At 41.8% G+C, this 26,441-nt stretch overlaps 1 protein-coding gene and 1 long non-coding RNA gene across 3 annotated transcripts; one reads left to right on the forward strand and one right to left on the reverse strand.

Moving 5' to 3' along the window:
* The first annotated feature begins 11,512 nt into the window (after positions 1–11,512).
* Positions 11,513–12,070, forward strand: LOC134861692 (uncharacterized). The gene is made up of 3 exons (XR_010165437.1): positions 11,513–11,553; positions 11,819–11,877; positions 12,021–12,070. It is a non-coding gene; the product is annotated as an uncharacterized LOC134861692 (long non-coding RNA).
* A 4,048-nt stretch (positions 12,071–16,118) lies between these two features.
* On the reverse strand, positions 16,119–25,047 carry LOC134861430 (uncharacterized). 2 transcript variants are annotated; one of them, XM_063878636.1, is made up of 14 exons: positions 24,948–25,047; positions 24,563–24,639; positions 24,165–24,237; positions 23,876–23,988; positions 23,742–23,767; positions 23,462–23,599; positions 22,833–22,942; positions 22,649–22,744; positions 22,477–22,560; positions 21,770–21,896; positions 21,575–21,680; positions 20,551–20,733; positions 17,988–18,062; positions 16,119–16,491 (listed from the first exon to the last, which is right to left on the reverse strand). In XM_063878636.1, the coding sequence occupies exons 1-14, from the start codon at positions 24,973–24,975 to the stop codon at positions 16,408–16,410; spliced, it is 1,320 nt and encodes a 439-aa protein (XP_063734706.1). In that variant the 5' UTR covers positions 24,976–25,047; the 3' UTR covers positions 16,119–16,407. The 2 variants fall into 2 exon arrangements, with proteins under 2 accessions (XP_063734706.1, XP_063734707.1); XM_063878637.1 differs by lacking the exon at positions 17,988–18,062.
* Between the last annotated feature and the right edge of the window lie 1,394 nt (positions 25,048–26,441).

The following is a 26,441-nucleotide window of genomic DNA, read 5'->3' on the forward strand; positions in this document are numbered from 1 at the left end:
TTGTAGGAATTGTGATAAATTATTATTTACATAGACATTTAATAATTAAAAGATGAGGTGATGATTTACTTGACGTTTGATAAGTCTTCACTGCTCCATTGTTTGTCTTTTCTTCTTAAAAATAATATCTATGTTATTTCAGCTCTGAAATCCTGTCATTCCTCTGTGATCACAGGGCTATATGGTTATGTGGGTTGGATGTAAACTCAACCCATGTTTTAATGCAGGTTCAGTGCCTCTTATCTATATATCCTCTTATGTCAAACATATGCAGTCTCTGGATCGTGTGAAATTAACATTTTATTATAATGATTTTCAAGGGCAAAGCACAAACACTTCTAACAACATACAATGACATGTTTTATGCCATGAACTGTGTATCTCAAATGCATGGAAATGTTTTCATTGGTAGGTGATTAATAATTACCACAACATAATGCAGTGCAATGCAACACCAAAGGACATTTGTTAACGTTCAGGCAAATGAGCACAAATACCATCAGAGCTGGTAGAAGTACTCAGATCGTGTACTCGAGTAAAAGTAGAAGTACTCAGATCTTGAACTCGAGTAAAAGTAGAAGTACTCATATCGTGTACTCGAGTAAAAGTAGAAGTACTCATATCGTGTACTCAAGTAGAAGTACTCAGATCGTGTACTTAAGTAGAAGTACTCAGATCTTGTACTCAAGTAAAAGTAGAAGTACTCAGATCTTGTACTCGAGTAAAAGTAGAAGTACTCAGATCTTGTACTTGAGTAAAAGTAGAAGTACTCAGATCTTGTAGTCGAGTAAATTTAGAAGTACTCAGATCGTGTACTCGAGTAAAAGTAGAAGTACTCAGATCGTGTACTTGAGTAAAAGTAGAAGTACTCAGATCTTGTACTCGAGTAAAAGTAGAAGTACTCAGATCTTGTACTTGAGTAAAACTAGAAGTACTTAGATCTTCTCGAGTAGAAGTTCTCAGATCTTGTACTTGAGTAAAAGTGGAAGTATTCAGATCTTGTACTCGAGTCAAAGTAGAAGTACTCAGATCTTGTACTCGAGTCAAAGTAGAAGTACTCAGATCTTGTACTCGAACAAAAGTAGTACTCCTAAAAAACTCTGTGTTTAAGGAGTCTGTGAGAGTCCCTGTGTGTGAGCACCAGGCTGAGGTGTCAAGTGAAGTAACCGTTTGACCCTCTTTTTTTTAGGAGCAGATGAGGTAAGTAACAGGTTGGGGGGGATGATGAGGTGCTCTGTTTCCACCTCCACCATGGGTGACCAGTCCCCCTATGAGTCTGTCATAGTGGCCGTAGTAGTCACTGTCACAGTTTCTGTCGGTGATGTGTGGGCTACCGGGTCTGTGAGACGACTTGATGACCATGGACAAGTGTTCGGTATACATGTACTGTTAATTTTGGTATCCTACCGGATAAAAAAGTTGTGGCTAATAGCCTGGCTCTTTGTAATGTTGTGGGGAATTGTGGTCCCTGTACGTTCCGGGACCGGCTTGTGTGACCGATAGGAACGCTGTTTGCCAGTAGGAACGCTGGCCGTTGGAAAATTGGCTGTTGGAACGCTGGCCGTTGGAACGCTGGCCGTTGGAACGCTGGCGGCCATTGGAACGTTGGCCGCTGGAATACTGTTGGCCATTGGAAGGTTGGCTGTAGAAGTACTGGCGGTCATCTAGCTGCTGGTAGCGGTTTCGGGAGTTATTGTCCTGTAGTCTCCTGTAGCCGCGACGTATGGCACGGCCACGCCGGTAATCCACCACAGTCCAATCCCCCCATCATCATAACCTCCACCCATGACAAAGAATGTTTTGTTGTTGTGCCAGTAAAGAGCACTGATACGGCTGTCCTTGAAAGGAAAGTGGCCTTGGTAGGTAAAGTATTTATATATATTTGATTTTATTCTTTATATATATATATATATTTATTTATTTTTGTGTTTTTATATTTTAAAAACTTCCCAAAAAGCCTTATATTCGCGATGTTTCGATCCTAGATGGACCTTCTTCAGGCTGGCCTGTTTGAAAGCTGTGCAAAAGCTGTGCATGTGTGTTGCACAGCATCAGAAAATGAATGAGAGGGAGAGAGACACAGCAGGCTCTTATGAACAGAGAGAAGTACAAATGTGGGGGCTTTTTTTCCCGCCTTTTTTTATCAAATCCCTGGGAGCCTCGGATTCTCTGTTTCTCTGTCTCTTTTCCCCTCTCTCTTGCAGGCTCCCACAAACAGATGTGGGAGAGGCCTAATACAAAGCTATTCTCCTCATACGACCCCTCCGTATTACACGGGCAGTATAGGTAGATACAGTAAACTGAAGTTTTATTAACAATCTGTTGTGTACTAGAATATCTCTACGAGGCAAGGAGTCCAAACGAAGTAGTAAAGATATAATAAAGCTGATTTATTTCCAGTTGTGATAGGGATACACATACTCAATATTGAGGTCCCTGGGTTTCATTTGCACCCAGAGCCTCGACATGTGACATCACACAATATTTATACTCTCTGGATAAGTGGGCGGTTCCCTTTTGACAAGATATATGTTTATTTTTGAGTGTGTTGGTTTCTGGTTGGAGGACAGGCAGAGTCCTCGCCTCCTGGATCCACGAGTTCCGGGTGTCCAGCCTATCATCTAATCCTTCTCTACTCTATCATATCTTTCTTTGTCACGTGCAGTACCCAGGTGGCTCTACTATCTCCTTCTGGCCCTCTCTTGGGCCTCTCTACCTGCTCCCACATGTGAACAAAGTAGCAGGATGCAGTTACTTTCTTATGTTGAGCTCACCTTTAACTCTGTCATAAAGCTCACTTCTCTTCATAGTTTAAAACCCTCTTTGTTAGCATTTATACATAAACATGTCTTTATGAGCAAGCAATAAAAATTCAAAAATATCCTTCAGATCCCATATAATAATTATTTATATTATGGCACCCATATTTAAGAGAAATAAATATATACATATTATTACCTCAACAGTTTTTTAATGTAGTATCTTAAAGCAGAAACACCTTCCTCTCTAACATGGGTATTCTAGTGAGGTTTAAGCACAAAGAGGGATTAATATAAGCAAAGAAAGGTGCTGAACACAAAAATGTATTGTAATTAGTATAATTAAATGATGATGTATTATTGTTATGAGTGGGAGAGCGGTAGCAGGCTATAATAAACAGACGTGGCAGAGGTCTATTTCAATGCTACTATCCTCATACGAAGCCTCCGTATTGCACGGCAAGTATTGGTAGGTAAGGTGAACTAGAGTTATAGCAGTTAGGGAATATTTTGTGTAAGCTTGTAACTTTTTGCTCAGGCCTGTGACCTCTTCACACATGTGACCATTGGTCTCCTCACAGCTGCTTGTTTACTGCTTATTTTCAAGTTAGCCAGTTTTGTCCTTCCTCTCTGTCGTCCTCTGGCATAGTTTTTCGGTCTTGGAGGTGCTGTTATCTTCATTAAGGAGGGGCAGCCTGGGTTTCGGAAGCCTTGTTGTTCCCACAGTGGGTACAAACTCATGCTGAGCTAAGGTTGGCTTTATTGTTTAGGGACAGCTAACTCCAGTTTATCTGGCCCCAGCTGCTCCGGTTGTCACGATACGCACACACTGTGTCACTTATCGTGTAGTTTATTAGGGCTTTGGATTAACACGTTACAAACTGCATTGCGGAGCTAACTCACGCGTGTCTCTATAACTTGTTCAACTGTACAGCGGAGACCGGAACTACGTCACCGCGTAATATAACTGATAACGTTCATACCATCATTACATTACATCTCCCCCTTTTGAGACAATAAACTAAAAGTAACCTTTACCAGAACTGAGTCCATTCAGAGTATCCTAAAACATAAATAAACAATACTTACTCCAATTGCAGATTCAGGTAAGTAAATTAAGTCTTAATCAAAATTAAATCTATTTTTACCAAGAGCAATTTCTTCTCATTTTTTTCCAGAACCCATTCCCCATTCATACTACTGTACTGTAGTATTTGTAACACATTAATATAAACATTACCCTTAAGTGCATTAGCAACATTAACTGCAGAAAACATTTCTTTCTTTCTCCTCCTTTTTTTTTTGTTGTTTTTTTACATTTTGTCCATTGAACTAAATCTGTTTCAGTAGGGAAACCTGAAAAAAAAAAAAGATTAGGCATTAGCAATAAAGCAGTCAGCAGTCATAAATCACTCATTGAGTCTGAACCGGAGAGGTGGTCTGATTTCACGGCCCCTGGAGGTCAGTCTGGCTGTGCCACTGGACAGAGTAGGCCGTGCCGGTGTTCCCTGTGTAGTCTCTGGTGTAGGCCCCGGTGATGCTGTGTGGCCCCTGGTGACCATCACAGGAAGTGGACTGCTGACGGGACGTGCTGGGCTGGTCTCGGGCTGTAGTTGTGGTTCTGCAGGCCCGGTGGTCTCAGCAGGCCCGGTGGTCTCAGGAACAGCCTGGAGGTGTCTCCTGTTACGCCGCAACACTGTGCCGTTGTCCATCTTGACCATGTAGGATCTGGGTTGTTCCGCTTTCCCCAACACCTGCGCAGGGGTCTTCCACCCCTTGTCTGTGTCCAGCTTGACACGCACTGCCTGACCTGTTGGCAGCTCTGGGAGATGGAGGGTGGAGTGTCGGCGGTTGTAGAAGTACTCGTAAGATCTCTTGGCTTTAGAGTCATTTGTTCTTACTTGTTCAGGGCTTATTGGAGTCATTTGCAAGTTTTGCTCCAATGTGGGGACTGTGGTGCGAATCTGTCGTCCCAGCATCAGTTGAGCCGGACTGGCCCCCGTTGCAGCAATGGGTGTGGCCAGATAGCTCATCAGGGCAAGGTACGGGTCTGGTTGTTTCAGCAGTCTTTTAGCAGTCTGGACTGCTCTCTCGGCTGCCCCGTTGGCCTGGGGGTAGTGGGGGCTCGAGGTTGTGCGCGTGAACCCGTACTCTTTGCAAAAGTCAGTGAATTCAGCTGACGTGAACTGCAGACCATTGTCGCTGACTAGTTCGAGAGGTACACCCCATCGGCTGAAGATGGCTTTGAGGCGCGTGATGACCTGCTGGCTTGATGTAGAAGGTAAGTGTACCATTTCGACATACCTGGAATAGTAGTCCACGACTACTAGATAATGCTTCCCTTCCAGCTCGCATAAGTCAGCAGCGATCCTCTGCCAAGGCCCCTCTGGCAGGGCCGTAGTGATGAGAGGCTCACGCCTCTGCTTGGGCTTGTGCTCTATGCAGAACTTGCACTGCGTCACGGTTGTTTTGATGTCGCCTCCGATGCCAGGCCACCAGACAGAGAGCCTGGCTCTCTCACGGCACTTCGTCAGTCCTTGGTGACCTGTATGGATTCTTTTCAGAATGTCTGCTCTCAGTCCTTTTGGAATCACAATTCTGTCGTCGTACAGAACTAGTCCCCCCGCTTCAGAGAGGTGATGCCTGGCAGAATAGAGTGCAGAGAAGGAGGAAAAGTTGTGTCTCTTACGCCAGCCGTTTCGCACACTGGAGATGACCGCCTGAAGGTCTGGATCCATCCGCGTTGCTCCTCTTATCTCCTCCAACTTCTCTGGTGACATCGGCTTGTTTGTCACCACTGCATCGACGTACGCCTCGACGTGGCGCTCCGTCTCTGACTCGGCCTCCTGAGTCAGAGGGCTCCTGGACAGCGCATCTGCCACGATCAGCTGCTTTCCTGGAACATGGACAGCTGTCGCATTGAACCGCATCAGGCGCATCAACAGTCTCTGGCACCGCACGGGTGCTTTGTCCAGGTCACATGCATTTATCAATGGGACTAGCGGCTTGTGGTCTGTCTGGAGGCAAAAACTGTCTAGCCCCTGTACATAACGTACAAAGCGTTCGCATGACCACACCGCTGCCAAGCACTCCTTTTCTATTTGGGAGTAGCGTTTCTCGGTTTCTGTAAGAGTGCGTGAGCAGAATGCAACAGGTTTCAACTCACCGCTGTGCTCCTGGAGTAGTGTGGCGCCCAGGCCGTAGCTGCTGGCGTCCGCGCTGACGATGGTGCGGCGGTTGGAGTCGTAGTAGGCCAGTGCTGGGGCTGACGAGAGCATGTCTTTGGCTTTCTGCAGCGCTCTCTCTTGGAGGTCACCCCATGCCCACGCACTGTCCTTCTTGAGCAGGTCAGTGACTGGGTGTAGCGCGGTTGAGAGGCCTGGCAGGAACCTCCCCAGGTAGTTGATCATGCCCAGGACCTGGCGCAGCTCTCCCACGTTGTTTGGGCTGGGCATCTCAGTGATTGCACTCACTTTGCTTTTGTCTACTTTCATGCCCTCTGCGCTGATTATGTGTCCGAAGTAGCCGGTCTCCGACTTGTTGAACCGGCACTTTGCTTTGTTCAGTTTCAGTCCAGACCGCCTGATGGTCTGGAGGACTGTGTTCAGCCGCCTGTTGTGCTCCTCCTCGTCCGCACCGTAGACGAGTATGTCGTCCATCACGACCACGACTCCCTCATGGCCCCTGAGCAGGTCGGTCATCAGTCTCTGGAAAATCTCAGGGGCTGAAGAGATCCCGAATGGGAGCCGCCTGAAACAGAACCTGCCCATGGGTGTGATGAAGGTGGTCAGTTTTTGGCTGTCGGGGTCCAGGGGAATTTGCCAGAAGCCACTAGAGGCATCTAGCGTGGAGAACACCTTTGCCCCCGCTAGCTTGGGAGCAATGTCCTCCAGTGTGGGCAAAACATACCGTTCTCGCTTGACAGCCTTGTTGAGCCTCTTGAGGTCCACGCACACTCTGACCTGGTCTTTATTCTTTTTTTCCGCAGGCACCATGGGTGCGCACCAGTCGGTGGGCCCTGTGACATGCTCGATTATGCCCATCTCCAACATGCGCCCCAGCTCCTTTTCGACCTTTGGCAGGAGGGGAAACGGCACCCGGCGCGGCGTTGTGGCGACATAGGGCTCCACGCCTGGTTTCAGCTCGATTTTGACAGGGTCGCACTGTAGGAGTCCTATTTCTCCGAATAGGTCGTCCGTCACGGTGCACACTGCATTCAGCCGTTTCACAAGGCCCATGGATTTTGCCACTCCTCCCCCCAGTAGGTTCTGTGCAAACTGTCCTTTGATTACCGTTATCCAGAAGGCATACTTTTGGCCCTTGTGCCGGCATGTGGCCAGGAATCTGCCTATGCACTTTACTTCCCCGCCTGGGCTTGTGGCACTGACTGTAGTCTTAGCTAATTGGGGCTTGTTTGGCATTTTGTTGTACGTTTTCACAGTCATTACAGTAATGTCTGCCCCCGTGTCAATTTTAAAGTCAACTAGACTATTGTTGATGGGAAGTGTGACACGCCAATCATCACTGAAATCTGGCTGCTCAACTACTGTATGGGCCTGATTTGTCACTGCACCGATAAAGAAAGCTTGATCATCATCATCGTCAAATTCGTGTGTCACAGCCATTAATTGTTTTGTCATTTTGCTTTTGCACACCAGTTCAAAGTGTCCTAGCTTACCGCATCCCCGGCATTCCTTGTCGTGTGCGGGGCAACGTTCTTCACGTGCGTGTGTCCTGCCACACCGTGAGCAGCATCCATTTTGTTTGCTGTACTCCTCTCGTTTGGGACCGTTTCGTCCATCTCGCTGCCACCTGCCCTTGCCGCGTTTCCAGCCTGCCTGTCCCCTTTGTCCCACAGCATTCACTGAGCACTCTGCCCGCTCCTCGCTCTGCTTCTTGATCTGCTCGCTCTGTCGGGCTAGCTGGATAGCCCTCTCCAGCGTAAGATCCGCCTCAAGTTGCAACTTTTGTGAGACCTCGCTATCTAGGATGCCAATGACGAGTCGGTCTCTAATTTGTTCATCCTTTGTTATGCCGAATTCACAGTATTGGGCTAGCTCATAAAGGCTCCTCACGAAAGATTCCACCATTTCTCCAGCCCTCTGCACACGCTTGTGGAAGCATGCTCGCTCATGTATCACGTTGCGCTTAGGCACGAAGTGATCATTAAACCTAGCTATAACTATATCGTAGTCAAGTTCTGGGTTATCACTTTCGTCGTCCTCCTCCGTATACACAAACGATTCATAAATTGGCTCTGCTTCTTTCCCCATCGAATACAGAAGAGCGTTGACTTGTACCTCACAGTTCTCTTTGTTGAGCTTGGAAGCCGCTCGAAACCTGTCGAATCGGCGCCTCCACACTGGCCATTCCCCTGGCCGGGTAAAGTCAAACTGTTCTGGCGGTCCAAACTTGGCCATCTTAGTTCTTTCGGCGTTCAGTCCGTAACTTCTGACACCATGTCACGATACGCACACACTGTGTCACTTATCGTGTAGTTTATTAGGGCTTTGGATTAACACGTTACAAACTGCATTGCGGAGCTAACTCACGCGTGTCTCTATAACTTGTTCAACTGTACAGCGGAGACCGGAACTACGTCACCGCGTAATATAACTGATAACGTTCATACCATCATTACATTACACCGGTAAACACCTTATTTGTGACCGAGCTTGTTTAGTCCGGTGCTTGAAGAATGTTGATTACCCATTTGGAACTAGTTAAAACCTCTTCCTATTTTCCAGATCTTCAGAATTGGTTTGGCAACCGCTGTGGCAACTCGTGTCTGCAGAAAATGTCTTGTCAATTCTCTGGCCGTAACTCCGAATAAATCCATCAGTGTTTTGCCATCAAGGTCCTGCTCTCCCGTGTCTCTCTGAGTTTCATTTCCATTGCTTCAGAAGTTTCCCTCACAGGCCTCATCAGGAAGTCAACTTGGAAGCTAAAAAATGCATATCCTATCCTATTGCTTTACTCTATAAGGAGGCAAACTATTCATGTTGGAATGGAGAGACAGAATCTGAGAACATTCTGTGTTCCATTTTATGGTTCTACAGTTTCCATGGTCTACGGAATGCTGGTTTTGAAGTCATAGAGTGTGGAATCTTTAGCAGGCATACAGACAGCTCAGATCAGAAACACTTCAGTTAGTAAGTTGATCAGGTAGGTAACACAAGGACTTAAACAGGGCAACATGTCTGACAATTGTGAACTTTTGAGAGACTCTTCAATGGAGGACAACGACCAGATACAGAGAGTGCACTTCATCAATCTGGAAGAGATAATAGACATATCTGAAGAGCAACAACAAAGAGAGGAGCAAGAGCTCAGGTATGTTTCTCAAGGCAAAATATAGATTTCCTGTTTGCTATTAAGTGTTGTTTGGCAATATGCCATAAAGAGACATGTCTGACAATTGTGACTATTTTAGAGACTCTTCAGAGGAGGACAACGACCAGATGAGGCGAGACCACATTACCAATCTGGAAGAGATCATGGAAATAGCTAAAGAGCAACAACAAAGAGAGGAGCAACAGTTCAAGTATGTGACTCAAGGCAAAATATAGATTGTTAAGTTTTGTTTGGCAATTTGCCATAAAGACACCTGTTATTGTGAAAACTCTCCGTCCATAGTGACTGGGAAGAAGTCAGGAGAACAACAATCAAGTTGGAACATACCTGCAGGGAGGAGAAAAAAGTCTTTGAGCAGCAGTTTCAGCGTGGACTGGAGCTGGAGGCAGAGAGGAACAAGCTAGAAGCTGAAAACAAAAGCCTCACCAACACAGTGAAAGAGTAAGACCCCTAACTAACTACAATTTACTATTTCCTGTATGGCCAACATGGCAAGAAAGTGACTCATAAACACACTGGCTAAGGACACTGCTTGGCTTGAAACTCACCATCAATGTAATATTGTTAGTGAATCCCATAACCAAAAGCTAATTTGGTTGATTTTGTGATCAGGTTCAAACAGCAGGCTGAAAACAGAAGACAACTGAGAGAGAGGGACGATATTCAAACTGAGGAGCAACATCACCAGGAGCTTGTGTCGAAGGAGGAAAGTAGGAAGTGGAGAAGCTATATGAAGGAGATGGTAAGTACATGCTAACAGTTGTGATTGCCTTCCTGTCTTTAATGCAACAATGGAAATGATATAAGAGTGTCAAAGGAACAGATTAAGTAAACAAGACAGTACAGGTTTTCTAACTGAACAGCAGTCACTAGGGGACTGTCTCCTAATAATGCTACATTTAAAACTACCTATCTAATGTGTGTTGAAATCTGCAGGAGGGCAGTTAGGTTAGCTGTTAACAAATGTAAACAGAGATGAGTTATGATGAGTTCAAATTCTGAACTGAATTTTGGTATTAAGTGAAGTTAAACAATCATGATGTCTGGTATTGTGACATCCATGGGTGGGGGTAAACATTTCCATATATTGACAAGGCAGTGAGTGGCTACAATTTCATCTTTGCCAGTGGTGCCATATTAAACATTTCCGATATATTTATTTAACACACAAGTGGAGGTTTAAGGCAAACAATACTTTAAAATGATGAGAGTGTGGCTGTCTTAAAACCAAATGTGACCAGTCTGAAACCTCCACCTAATCTGGTGTTATTTACTGCACTGTTTTAATTGTTCCTTCGTGTCTGTGCAGGAAGATGAGACTTGCTGGCAGAGGAAGGAAAGGGAGGAGATGATTACTGAGGTATGACTCTGACATATACTAATTAACTAATAATCCATGTGTCTTTTTCGCCATTTCACGATTTAACGTTGATCTTTGAAAGCAATTAGAAGCATTTAATGTTAGGATACATGTCGTATTATTTTCTGCCATCATCTTTTGAACCACTCTGAGCCGCTTGCATTTCAGATGGAACAACTTTCACAGGGAACAAATTACAGGGAGCAAATACAAAAGCTGAGAGAAGCTGAGCAAGAATTAAAGGTACAACTTTGTTTTTGACTTGAAGAAATGCAACGATACAAAACTCTACCAGAGAATATCATATTGAATCTGGTTTTATGTTGGTTTTTTTCAGCCTAAACTTGAGCAGGTTCAGGAAAAACTACAAAGAAAAGATGCAGAGTTAGAGAAGGTATGAAAACCCTTTTGAAATCTTCAAAATATCATCTTGTGAAGTGTCTTTTAGGTCGGACTTTAACACCCAAGTTGTCTTTGTGTCTGACAGATATCCAGGACCTACATTCATAATAATACCAAGATCGGGGAGAGACTAAGCACCATAGAGGTAGGTATCACATACTGTGTGATGTGTGTGTGTTAGTGTGTGTTTTTGTTTCCAATTTTGTTGCTAAAGACCCATCCCTTCTCGTTGGATTTAAATTTGCGAAGCTTGAGATATGTTGTATTTTATTCTTCTTCACTTTTTCATTTGTTTTTTTATTTGGTATTTTGATCCTGTTCAACCCTTTGATTAACTGTGGAGGTTTGAATGGGTTATACGAATGAATTTGACTGAAAGCTATCAACATTTCATCTTTTTCTGCAGGATCTCAGGCAGGAGCAGCAAGAACTTCAAGAAAAACTGAAGAAGAGACATGAGAAGCAGATTTTGTAATTACGATTAACCTAGTCTGAGTGCAATTCATTGTATGGGCTGATATTGATGTTGACCATCTTTGAGCCAAGCTAACTGCAATAGCAGAGGTTTGTGTAAAGGTTTACTGTTTTCTCACACCTTCCTGTCTTTGGTTTGATAGAGCTGCAGAGAAGGCACCATCAACATCAACAGAAAGACTGCAACATTGGTCTTCAGCTTTGGTAAACACAATATCCAAACACTGTTATGAAACACATTTAACCGTCAGTGTGACTGACATCCAACACATAACAGCTTCATTTTACCAATGCCGTCATTTATTTGTATTATATGGTATTTCTGAATTTGCTGCTAAAGACCGACCCCTTCTCGTTGGATTTAAATTTGAGAAGCTTGACAACTTAGTGTTTCAATTGTAGTTTATTATTAAATGCTATCAAATATACATTAGATGCCAGCATTCTTACATTTAATCTGTTTCAGCAGGATCTCCTTCAGGAACAGCAAAAACTTCAAGAGGAACTGAACAAAAGCCGGCCGATACTGTAATTATTATTATCCCAGTCTGAGTGTAGTTCATTTCATGGGTTTATATTAATCTTGACCATCTTGTAGCCAGGCTTAATGAGCAGATGTTTGTGCAAAGTATTTTGTATTTTCTCACATGTGCTTGTTTTTGGTTTGATAGATCTGCACAGAAGGCCTCATCAACATCAACATCAACAGAAACACTGCAACATGGGTCTTTAGCTAAGGTAAATATAATATCCAAACACTGATATGAAACACGTACAGCCATGCTAGGACTGGCATCAAACACATAACAGTTTCATTTCACCAGCTATACTTCCATAAGTAGAAATAATTCCACATTTTGATTAATACGCATGTTTGCTTTCTTCAAAACCTTTAGAGGAGAAATGTAATACCAACTCATCTCAGGGTAGTGGCTAAAGTGTCAGAGTATGGCCTCCACTTTACATTTTTCCAAGTGGATTTATTTTTATTGGTGAATCGTTTCAGAAATGAAAAGTAAATAATGCTTATAGTTTAGCTTAGCTTCTTGCTAACAGCAAAGTCATGGCTGCTGCACTGGTTAGCCTACCTCTGAGTCAAACTGCTACAGTACTCCTGAGGAGGAGAATAAATGTTGCAAATAGGCTTAATGTGTCACTGATAGACTAAGTTTTAAAAATAAGCAGAGAAACCATGCCAATGGTATTCTTATACTAACCATAGCCACAGCCGTTAACCTTGCTTTCCAGTGTTAGCTAACATATTGAGATACGTTTTCTGTCTCAACTTACGCCTCTCTTTCTTAAAGAGTTATATGAAAAAATTAATACCACTTGTGAGGACTCTCTCATAAATATGCAGCTGGAGCCGCTTAGCTTAGCATGAAGACTACAGCCAAAGTCTTGGTGCCACCATAATGTTGACCAGAAATACAATAGACTTATGTTTTGAGCTTTTTCCTGGCAAGGAAATCAAGTTTTCTTAAGGATTAAAATTTAAGATGAAAGTTGAGAGAAAACTTGTTTATAAGATGTAGATTTTAGAGGTGATGGTAGGCAGATGTTGTTACCACAGAGAGAAGCTTGCCGTTTCCTTTGTGCTAAGCTAAGCTAACCAGCTTCAGCTTTAAAACTAGCTGACAGACATAGAATTATTCTTCTTTTATCTAAATCTAATGAGTGTACAAGCATGTTTCTTTATTGTTAATAAAACATGCGGGCCTACTTCCAAGATATATATACTGAAGCTCTCTGTTCTGATTATAGGATGAGGAAGATAAGGGGCGCAATGATGAGAGGTCCCCAAATAATGACAAGTAAGCTACCTTTCCTTCACACAACACACTCAAACATTAAATAAATAGCTAATCAAAAACTAAAACATTTCCTATCCTGTACTCATTTTTGAATTATGTGTTTGTGTTTAGATGTTGGAACTTCCTGTGGGAAGTGGTGAAGGCAGCAAGACACTTTACCCTCTGTGTCCTCCTTCCTGTCGGCATCGTGGTCTCAATGGCGACTCTCTGCAACCTTCCAGCCTCTGACTGCAACATTTTTAATGTAGCTTACGACCTGTTCGACTCTTTCTGTCCACATCATACCGTACCCTTTTACTGATACTAAGAAAGCAGTGGTGGAAGAAGTATTTATATATTATACCTAAGTAGAAGTTTTAATAACATAGTGTAATGTAGTGTTATTGTTGCCTTATTAATGTAGTTCAGTAAAAAGTATAATATTTGTCTGTAAAATGAAGTGGAGTAGAAATATCAAGTAGCATAAAATGAAGATAATCAATCAAAAACAGCTAAACTCTAAATAAAATAGTATTTGATTAAATGCAATCAGTTAAATTCCACCACTGCTTGACAGTAAACCGCGACAAACCACTAGCTAACAATATGAGACTGAGAGGACCCAAACACTTAACTGCACCTGTCTGCCCAGGAAGGGGGCTTCCTTACTTGTGGTCCTTCCCAAGGTTTCTTCCATTTTGTGGGAGTTTTCCCTTGCCCTCTTGAGGAGGGTGCAATCTAAAGAAAATCCACGTCACCGTACACAATTTATTTCAGAAATAATAGGAAATGGCTAAGCTTACATACATTTTTTAAACTGCTGGCCCAGTTGACATGTTGGCATTAAAATGTGTTTTTCAAACATTAACAGTGTAGGTCGGAAAAAGTTTGGGAACCCCTAGACTTCAAACCAAAGCTAATTGACGTAGGAGTTTTCAAACTTCGTTTTTATAATTGATGATAAAAAAAGAAATATTCTTGTGCAGGTATGAACTGGAGCTACCAAAATGCTTGTTTGAGGTTATTTCTGCCAAAGGAAGTACTACAAGTTATTAAATCCAAGGATTCACTTTTTCTAAGGTTTCTTCCATTTTGCGGGGTTTTTCCTATGCCCTCTTGAAAAGGGGGCCATTAAAAAATCTGCCTTTCACTATACACAATCAGACTGGACTTGATGGAATGACCTCAAGAGAGCCAGACATCCTAAGAATATGACTGAGCTGACGTAGTCCTGTGAAAATGTATATTAATTCCTCCTGAGCGTTGTGCAGGTCTGATCTAGAGCTTCCGAAATGAGGTTCCATAAGTTGTTAAATGCAAGTGTTCATTTATAAATGTTTGTGTGTTATCAGCTTAAAAAGATCACATTTAATGACCAATTCATAAGGGTTCACTACTTATTCTTGGCACAGTACTTTAACTATTATTATTCTGTTGCTGCTATTTCTTTACCACAATTAATAAATGTCCATCTAATCCTATCATGTACTAGAAAGCTTTTGGAATGCAGCTCCTTTAGAGCCATCCTTCAAAGATGTGATCATCTGTTTTAAATTAGCATATTTTTCAAATAAAACAATAAATTAGAAAGTTTAATCTCTTTTGTTGTGTTTTCATTCTGCTAAGCTATTAATGCATCTATGGGGCCCCATTAAGAGAGGTGGGGCCCTAAATGCAACTAGAAAAGTGTGCTCTTTAGAGTAAAGATCTACACTAGCTGTAATGTTTGATTGTGATATACTGTTTAGGTCTTATTTGTCATGATATTTGAAATATATATATATACTGGTCACCACCATTGGACAATTACTGCATGGGTGATATTGTTTCAGCTGGCAACAAGTTATTTAACCCTAACTGATGCAGTGAGTAGCTTCTCATTTGTTAAACAGTCATGTCGAAAGATATACGTATCCTGTGGTCGTGGAAAAGATGTTAATCTGTTTCAGAAGGGTCAAATTATTGGCATGCACCAAGCAGAGAAAACATCTAAGGAGATTAATGAAACTACTCAAATCGGGTTAAGATCTGTCCAACGCATTATAAACGTTTGGTGAAATCAAGTCGTAGAAAAACAACAGTAGAACTCACGGCTATGTTTAATAGTGAAAGTAAGAGCATTTCCACATGCACAATGCGAAGGGAACTCAAGGGATTGGGACTAAACAGCTGTGTAGCCGTAAGAAAACCACTTGTCAGTGAGGCTAATCAGAAAAAAACTGATTCAATTTGCTAGTGAGCGTAAAGATTGGACTCTGGAGCAATGGAAGAAGGTCATGTGGTCTGATGAGTCCAGATTTACCTTGTTCCAGAGTGATGGGCGCATCAGGGTAAGAAGAGAGGCGGTGATGCACCCATCATGCGTAGTGCATATTGTGCAAGCCTGTGGGGGCAGTGCTATGATCTGGGGTGGCTGCAGTTGGTCTGGTCTAGGTTCAGCAACGTGCCCAAAGAATGAGGTCAGCTGACTACCTGAATATACTGAATGACCAGGTTATTCCATCAATGGATTTTTTCTTCCCTGATGGCTCGGGCATGTTCCAAGATGACAATGCCCGGATCCAATACAAATTGTGAAAGAGTGGTTCAGGGAGCATGAGACATCATTTTCACACATGGATTGGCCCCCACAGAGTCCAGACCTGAACCCGATTGAGAATCTTTGGGATGTGCTGGAGAAGTCTTTGAGCAGTGGTCCTAATCTCCCGTCATCAATACAAGATCTTAAAAAATGAATGCAAGACAGAAATAAATGTTGTGACATTGCAGAAGCTTGTGAAAACGATGCCACAGCGAATGCGTGCCGTAATCAAAGCTAAAGGCGGTCCAACGAATATTAGAATGACCTTTTTTTTGGCCAGGCAGTGTACATACAGTATACAGTATACATTTCAGGGTCATTTTTTTCACGTCGTCCGACATAGTTTTGACATATGCGAGCAGGGTAATATAAGATAATCATGATCACTCATCAACTGCATTGTGAAAATGTGTTTTATTTCACAGTAATCAGTAGTCGTCAGCTTTAATGATCCTAGCCTTTTAATGTATAAAGTACCAGCACTACAAATACATACTGATACACAGATCCCTAAAAAGTTATGTTGAATAAGTCTGTTAGTCTGTCAAGGATCTTATATTTGACCTTGCAGTGTTCAGCATCTATTTTTGTTCTTTTTTAGTGAAAAAACTACAAATTAAATGGTCTTTACCTTTAAAGCACTGTGTATTAGACCAGAGAAGACACAGAAAAGTGATGCTTTTATTATATGTAGTGATTAAAGATGGATTCATATTTTTCCTGCTTCCCCGATGTTACTTTCGGTTCACCATTCTGCTTGATGAAGTCCTAAAAAAACAAAATACATAACATTATAGTATATGTGAAAACATCGTCTCTTTTTTTGTCAATTTTACACTGGTTTATTAAAGTGGCGAAACAGCTCTTGAGCAAACAATACACTGATTACACTGAAAATGATAGAAAAACAAGAAAGAAAACTATTGACATTTTATTCAGTTGTTGGCCTGCCATAACAAGAAAAACACAAAACTCTTACCATCACTGTTGTATTCAAGTTTAATTCAATGACAATGGTTGTGCAAAAGTACTAGTAGCTATCAAGCCCCCAGGAAGTGCTCCGGACTCTGAGGAAAATATTGGTAGTGGCCAAACGGCGGTACTATAACTTCCGTATCAGTCTGTGACGTCACCGGGCCCAGAAATACTTTTTCCCATTGACTTACATTGGGAAAGAGACGTCTGTAAATCAGTGGATATAAACAACCCATTATGAACTCTTTTATAGCCCTTATTTAAATCATTAGGTCCTTAAAGTTTTGAAATGCACTATAAAGTAAATCCAGAGTTATTTTCTTTCTCCATTCATTCCACTGAGCCGAGCGGGGCTTAAAGGTCTCCTATTATGCTATATCTGAACAATATATTGTAGGGAAATATCTATAAAAAACTAATCTATGAAGTGTTTTGCTCAAAATACCAAACAGATCACCAATTGTAGCATGCCTCATCCCCCTCTATTTCAGCCCTGTTCCTGAAGTACTGATTCTGTGACTGTCGCTTTAAATTTGAGCTGAGCTGAAGCTGGCCACGCCCCTTTGGAGCGTCATGCAGCTCTCCGTCTGAAGAGAGAAGTTTCTAACGGAGAAACTCAGCTAAACGCTGCCGTGATTAAACGGCATATTATGTTCCAAACACATCCTGCATTATTTCTGAAACACTTCTCAGTGTTTACCACTAGAACAGAGACATTATATGTGTATTATATACACAACAACTCTCAGTCCCTCCTGCAGACATCCTGCTGAACACACAGACACAGAGGTGCTGCGGAGGGGATACAGCTCGCGACTGTATACTGTGAACGATAGGTTGGGACGTGTCACATGGGCGGGATGTTGCCATGAGGTCAATATAAAGTCAGCTCACATTTCGGTTATGACGTCATATCGGCAGCAAATCTGGAACAGCTCGTTTTTACCCCCGTTTTTAGAGATGTGGGTAAGGAGGAAAAGAGAGAGGGTTGTATTTTCTGACACATATTTATGTATAAAAGACATCAAAAAGTGCATTTTGCCTAATAAGGAACCTTTAAAAGGAAACTCAACTGCGCATGCTCTATAGGGCCACATACGGGTACTTCTGCTCTGACAGCCATGCATGACGGGTAATTTGTGACGTTTGCTCTCTAGAATCTCCGGCCATTTGTCTTCATGCACCAATGAGCAGCTCTGATAGGAATGAACAGGGCCCACCTTCGACGCTGTATCCAGTTCTTATTATAAATCCATGGTAGCTATACGCACAAGTGTCGAAAGTCTTACCTCCATATCCTCTAAAGAGGCAGAACCCTCCTCCACTTTCTGCCCAATGCCATGGCTGAAGCCTGAGTATCGATCCTGTTTGAATCACACATAATGTAACCATTATAACTCTTCTTGCTCGACAGCGGCTCTTCTTCCTCCGCAGGCTGCGGAAGTTCAACATGGACTCCAGGATACTCTGCAACTTCTACAGGTGCACCATCGAGAGTATCCTGACTGGCTGCATCACCGCCTGGTATGGCAGTTGCACCGCCCTCAACCGTAAGACTCTACAGAGGGTGGTGAAAACTGCTCAGCACATCACCAGGACGGAGCTGCCATCCATGGAGGACCTCTACACCCAGCGGTGTAGGAAGAACGCCGGTAGGATATTAAAGGACCCCCATCACCCCAGCAACAATCTGTTCTGTCTGCTGCCGTCTGGCAGACGGTACCGCAGCATCCGGACCAAGACCACCAGACTCAGAGACAGTTTTATACCACAGGCTATAAGACTGCTGAACTCCTGACCTCTGTGAATGTCTACTCACATCTTTTTACACACATACATATATATACATTATACACATCTGCCATACATATCTGTTTATAGTACACATATCATTATACATATCTGCCATATATATCTGCTATACATAATATACAGTGGGGCAAAAAAGTATTTAGTCAGCCACCAATTGTGCAAGTTCTCCCATTTAAAAATATCAGAGATGCCTGTTATTTGTATCATAGGTATACCTCAACTATGAGAGACAAAATGAGAAAAAAAAATCCAGAAAATCACATTGTAGGATTTTTAAAGAATTTATTTTCAAATGATTGTGGAAAATAAGTATTTGGTCAATAACAAAAGTTCATCTCAATACTTTGTTATATACCCTTTGTTGGCAATGACAGAGGTCAAACGTTTTCTGTAAGTCTTCACAAGGTTTTCACACACTGTTGCTGGTATTTTGGCCCATTCCTCCATGCAGATCTCCTCTAAAGCAGTGATGTTTTGGGGCTGTCGCTGGGCAACACGGACTTTCATCTGGAGATCTGGAGACTGGCTAGGCCACTCCAGGACCTTGAAATGCTTCTTACGAAGCCACTCCTTCATTGCCCTGGCGGTGTGTTTGGGATCATTGTCATGCTGAAAGACCCAGCCACGCTTCATCTTCAGTGCCCTTGCTGATGGAAGGAGGTTTTCACTCAAAATCTCACGATACATGGCCCCATTCATTCTTTCCTTTACACGGATCAGTCGTCCTGGTCCCTTTGCAGAAAAACAGCCCCAAAGCATGATGTTTCCACCCCCATGCTTCACAGTAGGTATGGTGTTCTTTGGATGCAACTCTGCATTCTTTCTCCTCCAAACACGAAGAGTTGAGTTTTTACCAAAAAGTTCTATTTTGGTTTCATCTGACCATATGACATTCTCCCAATCCTCTTCTGGATCATCCAAATGCCCTCTAGCAAACTTCAGACGGGCCTGGACATGTACTGGCTTAAGCAGGGGGACACGTCTGGAACTGCAGGATTTAAGTCCCTGGCGGCGTAGTGTGTTACTGATGGTAGCCTCTGTTACTTTGGTCCCAGCTCTCTGCAGGTCATTCACTAGGTCCCCCCGTGTGGTTCTGGGATTTTTGCCCACCGTTCTTGTGATCATTTTGACCCCACAGGGTGAGATCTTGCGTGGAGCCCCAGATCGAGGGAGATTAGCAGTGGTCTTGTATGTCTTCCATTTTCTAATAATTGCTCCCACAGTTGATTTCTTCACACCAAGCTGCTTACCTATTGCAGATTCAGTTTTCCCAGCCTGGTGCATGTGTACAATATTGTCTCTGGTCTCCTTTGACAGCTCTTTGGTCTTGGCCATAGTGGAGTTTGGAGTATGACTGTTTGAGGTTGTGGACAGGTGTCTTTTATACTGATAACGAGTTCAAAAAGGTGCCATTAATACAGGTAACGAGTGGAGGACAGAGGAGCCTCTTAAAGAAGAAGTTACAGGTCTGTGAGAGCCAGAAATCTTGCTTGTTTGTAGGTGACCAAATACTTATTTTACCGAGGAATTGACCAATTAATTCATTAAAAATCCTACAATGTGATTTCCTGGATTGTTTCCCCCATTCTGTCTCTCATAGTTGAAGTGTACCTATGATGAAAATTACAGGCATCTCTCATCTTTTTAAATGGGAGAACTTGCACAATTGGTCGCTGACTAAATACTTTTTTGCCCCACTGTATGCATCTGCCCATACCTCCTCATTCCACAAGTATTTAAATACTCTCAATGTATTCCACATATGTATATATTTCACATCCTCAAATCTTTATTGTTGTTACTGTAAATATTCTTCTCTCTTTTTGCACTATTTTATTTATGTTATTTGCACCATGTATGTTGAGTTGTTGGAGGAGCACGCGACATAAGATTTTCATTGCCAACATATACGCTGTATCTGCTGTGCATATGACAAATAAAACCTTGAAACCTTGAAACCAAACATCTTGTAGTTGTTTCCTTATAATATCTGAAATTCAAGTCTATTTGACACTGATATTTCTTCAGCTGTACACATACCTTCACCATACCAGCAATGATCCCGTCTTCGATTATACAAACAGCATTTCGGAGTCCTCTTGCAAAGGTGTCCATGGCTCCAATGTGAGCGATGAACAGGTCCTCCAGGTCTGTGGACTCCCTGCGCACCTTAGCATCGAAGTTCAGGCCTCCAGGCTGCAGACCACCTTGTTCAATGATGGTCTGGAGAAGATAACACACTGAAGAATTACTCACTATAAATCACTGTCTGATCTATAATAGTATAGAGTGTGCAGAGTGAATACTTAACACGCCATGTAGACAGTAACATGACTCAATAGAATGCTAACATAGCAATGTTAGCTATAGCTATTGTACGACGGAGTATTAGGGCCACATATGAAGAAAAAAAATATTTTTGCCGTGACGAGATTAAAGTCGACACGGCGACTTTAAAGTCAACATGTCGACATTAAACTCGAAATGTCGAGAATAAAGTTGAAATATTATGTCGAGTTTAATCTCGACATGTCGAGAATAATGTCGACTTTATGTCAATTGACACTGAAAACTATTCAGAGAGAAAGCAACCGCTCCACAGGTGCAGTTTGAGTCACGCATGGTTCTTACACTAATCACCACACTGTGGTTCTGCGCTAAAACAGCGAGGATCTCTTTATTGTTAAATCCAATTCGGAAGTATAATTTGACCAAATGATCTACACAAGCCATTTCGGATTCAGTGCAGGACCTGTGGGAGTGGTTGCTATGTCTCCCAACTAATTTCAACTATAATCTCGACATTTCGAGTTTAATGTCGACATGTTGACTTTAAAGTCGCCGTGTCGACTTTAAAGTCGCCGTGTCGACTTTAAAGTCGCCGTGTCGAGATTAAAGTCGCCATGTCGACATTAATCTCGACACGGCAAAAATATTTTTTTTCTTCATATGTGGCCCTAATACTCCGTCGTACTATTGCATATCCTAATCAAGAAGTGTCCAGACATTATCCCATTTACAAACATAATTAGAAATAAACCCCTGTTTAAAGAAAAAAGTTCACCTTCATGACCAAGGTGGCGTTCCTGATGTCCATGGGGAACTGGTCTGTGTCCCAGCCCAGGTCAGGAGAGCCAGTGTTGGAGTCAACTGACCCCAGCATGCCAAACCTGTCCACCAGCAGGCAGGGATAACACAAAAATGTTTCAGTGTAAAACATGATGGGGTTGTATTTCAAATGTTAAGTTAAAAGACTTACGCAGAGGCCATGACTACATCATGTTCGTATGAGTGACCTGCCAGGGTAGTGTGGTTTGGCTCGATGTTCAACTTAAAGTCATTCTCCAGACCATAATGCTTCAGGAATCCAATGACACTCATAGCATCTAGAAAAAAACGTATATATATAGTTTGTAAAAAAAAAGTCTAATTATGCAGAAAAAAGGTTTTAGTAAAGAATATTTTTTTAAATCATAGTATTGTATGTACAAACAATCTTAATATAGTATATTTTAAAAAGTCAGTGCATAGTATGTGGAAATTATTTCATATCATAGTATGTGAAATCATAGAATAGTATGAGGAAGAAAGCTCTTAGTTAAGTATGTGGGGGGAAATAGCCATAGTACAGTATGTCGGGAAAAAAAGGTTAAAAAGTCAAGTAAAAAATTATTCATGGTCTAGTATGTTAAATAAAGCCTGTGTATAACATGTCCAATAAATCATAGTACAATATGTTGAAAAAAGTGTAGTATAGTAAACAGATGTGGTTTTGCTGTTGTTAGAAGTGGCCCCCATTCACCATGGAGGCATGTGGGGGAAACTACAGTATATACAGTCTATGGGGACACTGTTTTCTTCTGGAATCTTAGTACCAAGGAATGAGTATTTGAAATACAAAGGATCATTTTGTGGATGAAGTATTCCTTTAAGATTGTAAAGCATTCTTGTTTGGTAAAATCTTACCATAGTCATACTGGTGTTTGCAGGGCTCCTTGGGCTTGGGTTCAATAAGGAACTGACACTTCAAGCCAATCTTCTCTTTGTACTCTGGTGAGATACACACACATTACAAATTAAAGTGTGATATTTCTTCACCTGACTTGGAATGAATCCCATAATCATGTGCACAACTTACTGACAGCCATTTTGAAGAAGTTAGCCATGTGCTTCAGTTCACCAGCTACATCAGTATTGTGGATGGAAAGGAAGCCTTCCCTTCCGCCCCAAAACACTGAGGAGACAAATATAAAGTAGCAACACTCATAAATAAAAAGGAGAATATTGATATTTCGACAGTGACACAATCAAAACATTCATACCAAAGTTCTCTGCACCCAGCTTCTGGGCAGTATCCAGCCCCTTCTTCACCTGGGCCCCAGCGTATGCCAGAACATGACAGTCAGGGTTGGTGGCTGCACCATTCATGTACCTGTAACACAAACGCAATGTGTTGAGTGATTTTTTAACTTAATCCATATCTAACAGTATATACAGTACATATTTTAGTTTACTCAAGCGATCATTATACATATTTTGATATTCAACTATCTTTTTTCATGTTAGGAATTATTGAGCCTTAGGTCACGACAGGAAGATAACAACAGCTGTGACGTCCATCTTAATCTCAAGGTGCCGCCTTTTTTGTGGAGTCTAGACTTGTAGAGAGGCAAATACATATATTAACAGGCAAAGAATTCAGAAGTTAAATATAAAGACTGGAGGAGAAAGTGACAGAATGGATGATGACTGCATACTTGTAATATTCATTTTCTAATTTCTTTGGTCAAGTCGTTCAATGATCCTCCAGCATTGTAAGTTATTAGATACAGGTTTCAGCAGCTTTTTGTGTTTTCCACTATTATTGCTAAACTCAATGTGTTTAAATGAGAAATAAACTTTCACTTATAACCTTTGGAATTAACAGTCAGGTTCTGAATGAAATACTGACCTGGGGTGGGCGAACAGGTTGCAGGTAACCCACAGCACCCTGACTCCTGTCTGGCTCTGCAGGTCGAGGGCCATGTCTGTCATTTCATCCAGATTCCTGTTGGACTCCTCCAGGGTGGAGCCCTCAGGAGCCATATCCCTGTTACAAACAAAGAAGACGGACATTGTTCAGAATGAAATATGTCTTAGATTTCATTACTTTTAATTATTCTTAAATTAATTTATTGCAAGTAAAGTACAGGACCTTGGATTATGCATAAAAAAATGAAATGGTCAATTACCTGTCATGAAATGTGTAGTATTTCACCTGTAAAAAGACTCACAGGTCATAGAGGAAACATATTGAACCCTGTAATGTATAATCAACTGTGTGTAACTGATTTTCAGTGGTAAATTGAGGTGATTTTCCCCTTACACCAAGTTTGGTGAAAAACTCAAAAGCCGCCCGTAGTCGCTTCTTGGCTGATTGCATCGGAGTTCCTTCATTCCAGGGCCGTTGGAGGGTCGGGGACCCAAAGGGATCCGCTCCTAAAAAAACACAATGCAAAGAAGTTGGCCTCAATCATAAATGTATTTTTGGATTTGATTCTAAAAAAGATGTCATATTGTACCAATACCAATAGAATGATTGAGTTTCCAAGAGCCTTTGTGTAATGCTTGAACTTGTGTGTGTTAGATGATTGTTGGGCCACATGTTATAGTACCTGTGCCACAGAAGGAGTGCCAGTAGCAGACGGAGAACCTCAGCCAGTCCTCCATGTTCCTCCCCATCAGCACCTGCACAGACAAACACTGACCAATGACCTGCAGCCTCACATACTGTGAAGCTGTATTCAAATATTATATACACACAACTTTCATATTGTCACGTATGCAGGATGTATCTTAATCATAAATCATTTATTTTTTTAAACAATATGTAAAGTTATTCAAGTAAGTTTAAATTTCAGGATTTTAACGCATATTTTGATGAGAATCTGGATACTATTTTACACTATTTATACTTTATTTTTTGGCCAGGCCCAGGATACATGACATTTTCATCCCATTCTTAATCATATCGAAGATCATTGTAGTGTGGGTGTCTTTGTCTCACACCTACCTCCTCTGCATTGTAGTGTTTGAAGCACAGAACATCTGCAGGCCTAGCACTGGGTGAGTAATGGATCTTGGGAATGCCTGCAATATCAATAACACCAGCAGATGTATCTCCTGTAGTCACGTGACAGTGAACACGAGTGCAACACGTATGAATTCACTAGTAGCATAGAGGCTTCTGCACTAACAGACACAGGTCCAGTGTCCCCTGCTGCACACAGACATGTGTTTGGGTAAATCGTTCGGACTGCTCTTTGCACAATAACGCCCTTTCGTATGCGAGCCGCTGCCTGCAGTGCCACATTCCGGACACTTTATGTCCACAACACACACGCTAACGTACACACGCTGCAAACTTTGTAAACGGCACTTGACATTATTTGATTTACCCGCAAAGAATTCCTCCTGAGCTGCCATTTCTGATCACCACAACTTCTCCTGCAACTTTGTCCACGTCCTTCTTCGCAAACAGAGTGCAGTTCCCTGTTTACACACAGGGAGGCGCTGAATCCCTTCCTAACCCGCCTCTCAGTGTGATGCATGGCGATATGGCTATTAGGTGAACGCTAAACAAGACTTTTAAGGTCAATGTATGTACAGGATATACTTGAGTATAAATATATTATGCACACATATATATTTTGGGTTTCATTCCATGTTATATTTAGTATTATTTTTTACAAAACCTATACATAAGATGTATAATTTCCATACTGTACACTTGACATTTATATTGAATTTAATATTCCGTTCCTTGCACATTTAATTTAAATAATATCCTACTTGTATGTTGTGTTAGCAGATTTTCAGATTTCTACTCTTATTCATTTCTAATTATGTGTAATGCCTTGTTTTTTTATGCTGCTGTAATGAAAATATTTCCCAATTGGGATCAACAAAGTATATCTCATCTTATCTTTTTATTCTAAAAAGATGTCATGACACTTCTAATAGCATGACCGTGTTCATGTGTGTTTCAAGAGCCCATTTGTAAAGCTTGGTGTGTGTGTCAGGTGAGTGTGGGCCAGGTGTTACAGCACCTGTGTCACAGAAGGAGTGCCAGTAGCAATTCTTTTAAGTATTCTGTTACAGAAGATGATACAAAGTATTTATGTTTATAATAACAAATATATAAGGATATGCTATGAATGTTCTTACTAGGGCTTTGACCTCGAACTTCGTTGTTCGAATATAATTCGATTGTTTAAAAAAATAAAGGAATTCGAACGAATTTTAGGGAGCCCTTAATATTCGAACCTATATGGGAATTATTTTTTATTAGTGTTGTTTTCAATTCAGATTCCAAGGTTTTTTTCACGCCTGGTGAAGTAAAACCGCGAGCTCATTATCAAGGCTATTATTGGTCATCTGGGCTCCTGTAGACCTATGACGTTGGCATCCTCCTGGTTCGCGCAATCGCGCTTATTTTAAAACAATATTCTAAAACAATGGCCGCGCCAACGACAACTACGCCTGACGAGGAGTAAGCCTTAACCTACTTAGCCTGACTGGCTTATTTTTTTATTTATTTTTGATGAGAACAGTGGATAAAACTGTTTGTGTTTAATCCAGAGTCTGATAATAATACAATTAAAAAAAACAAAACAAGTGACTGTGTTTTTCTTCCGAAAGCATCATTGACTGACTAGGTGCACGTCACGAAAGATTCCTGTAAGCTCGTGTATTTCCGATGGAGCGTTAACTGTCATATGTGGGACCCACACTAATGTTGTACATATTACGGACACCCGCCATTGACTGATACACTGCCCTCTGGTGGACAGAACATCGAACTGAAGTGTGATACTAATATTGGTCTTACTGAAGACATTTAATGGTCAAAATATTATTAATAAATATTCGAATACATTCGAACTTTAATA

Source organism: Eleginops maclovinus, chromosome 3, assembly GCF_036324505.1.
Source record: "Eleginops maclovinus isolate JMC-PN-2008 ecotype Puerto Natales chromosome 3, JC_Emac_rtc_rv5, whole genome shotgun sequence".
Lineage (NCBI taxonomy): Eukaryota > Metazoa > Chordata > Actinopteri > Perciformes > Eleginopidae > Eleginops > Eleginops maclovinus.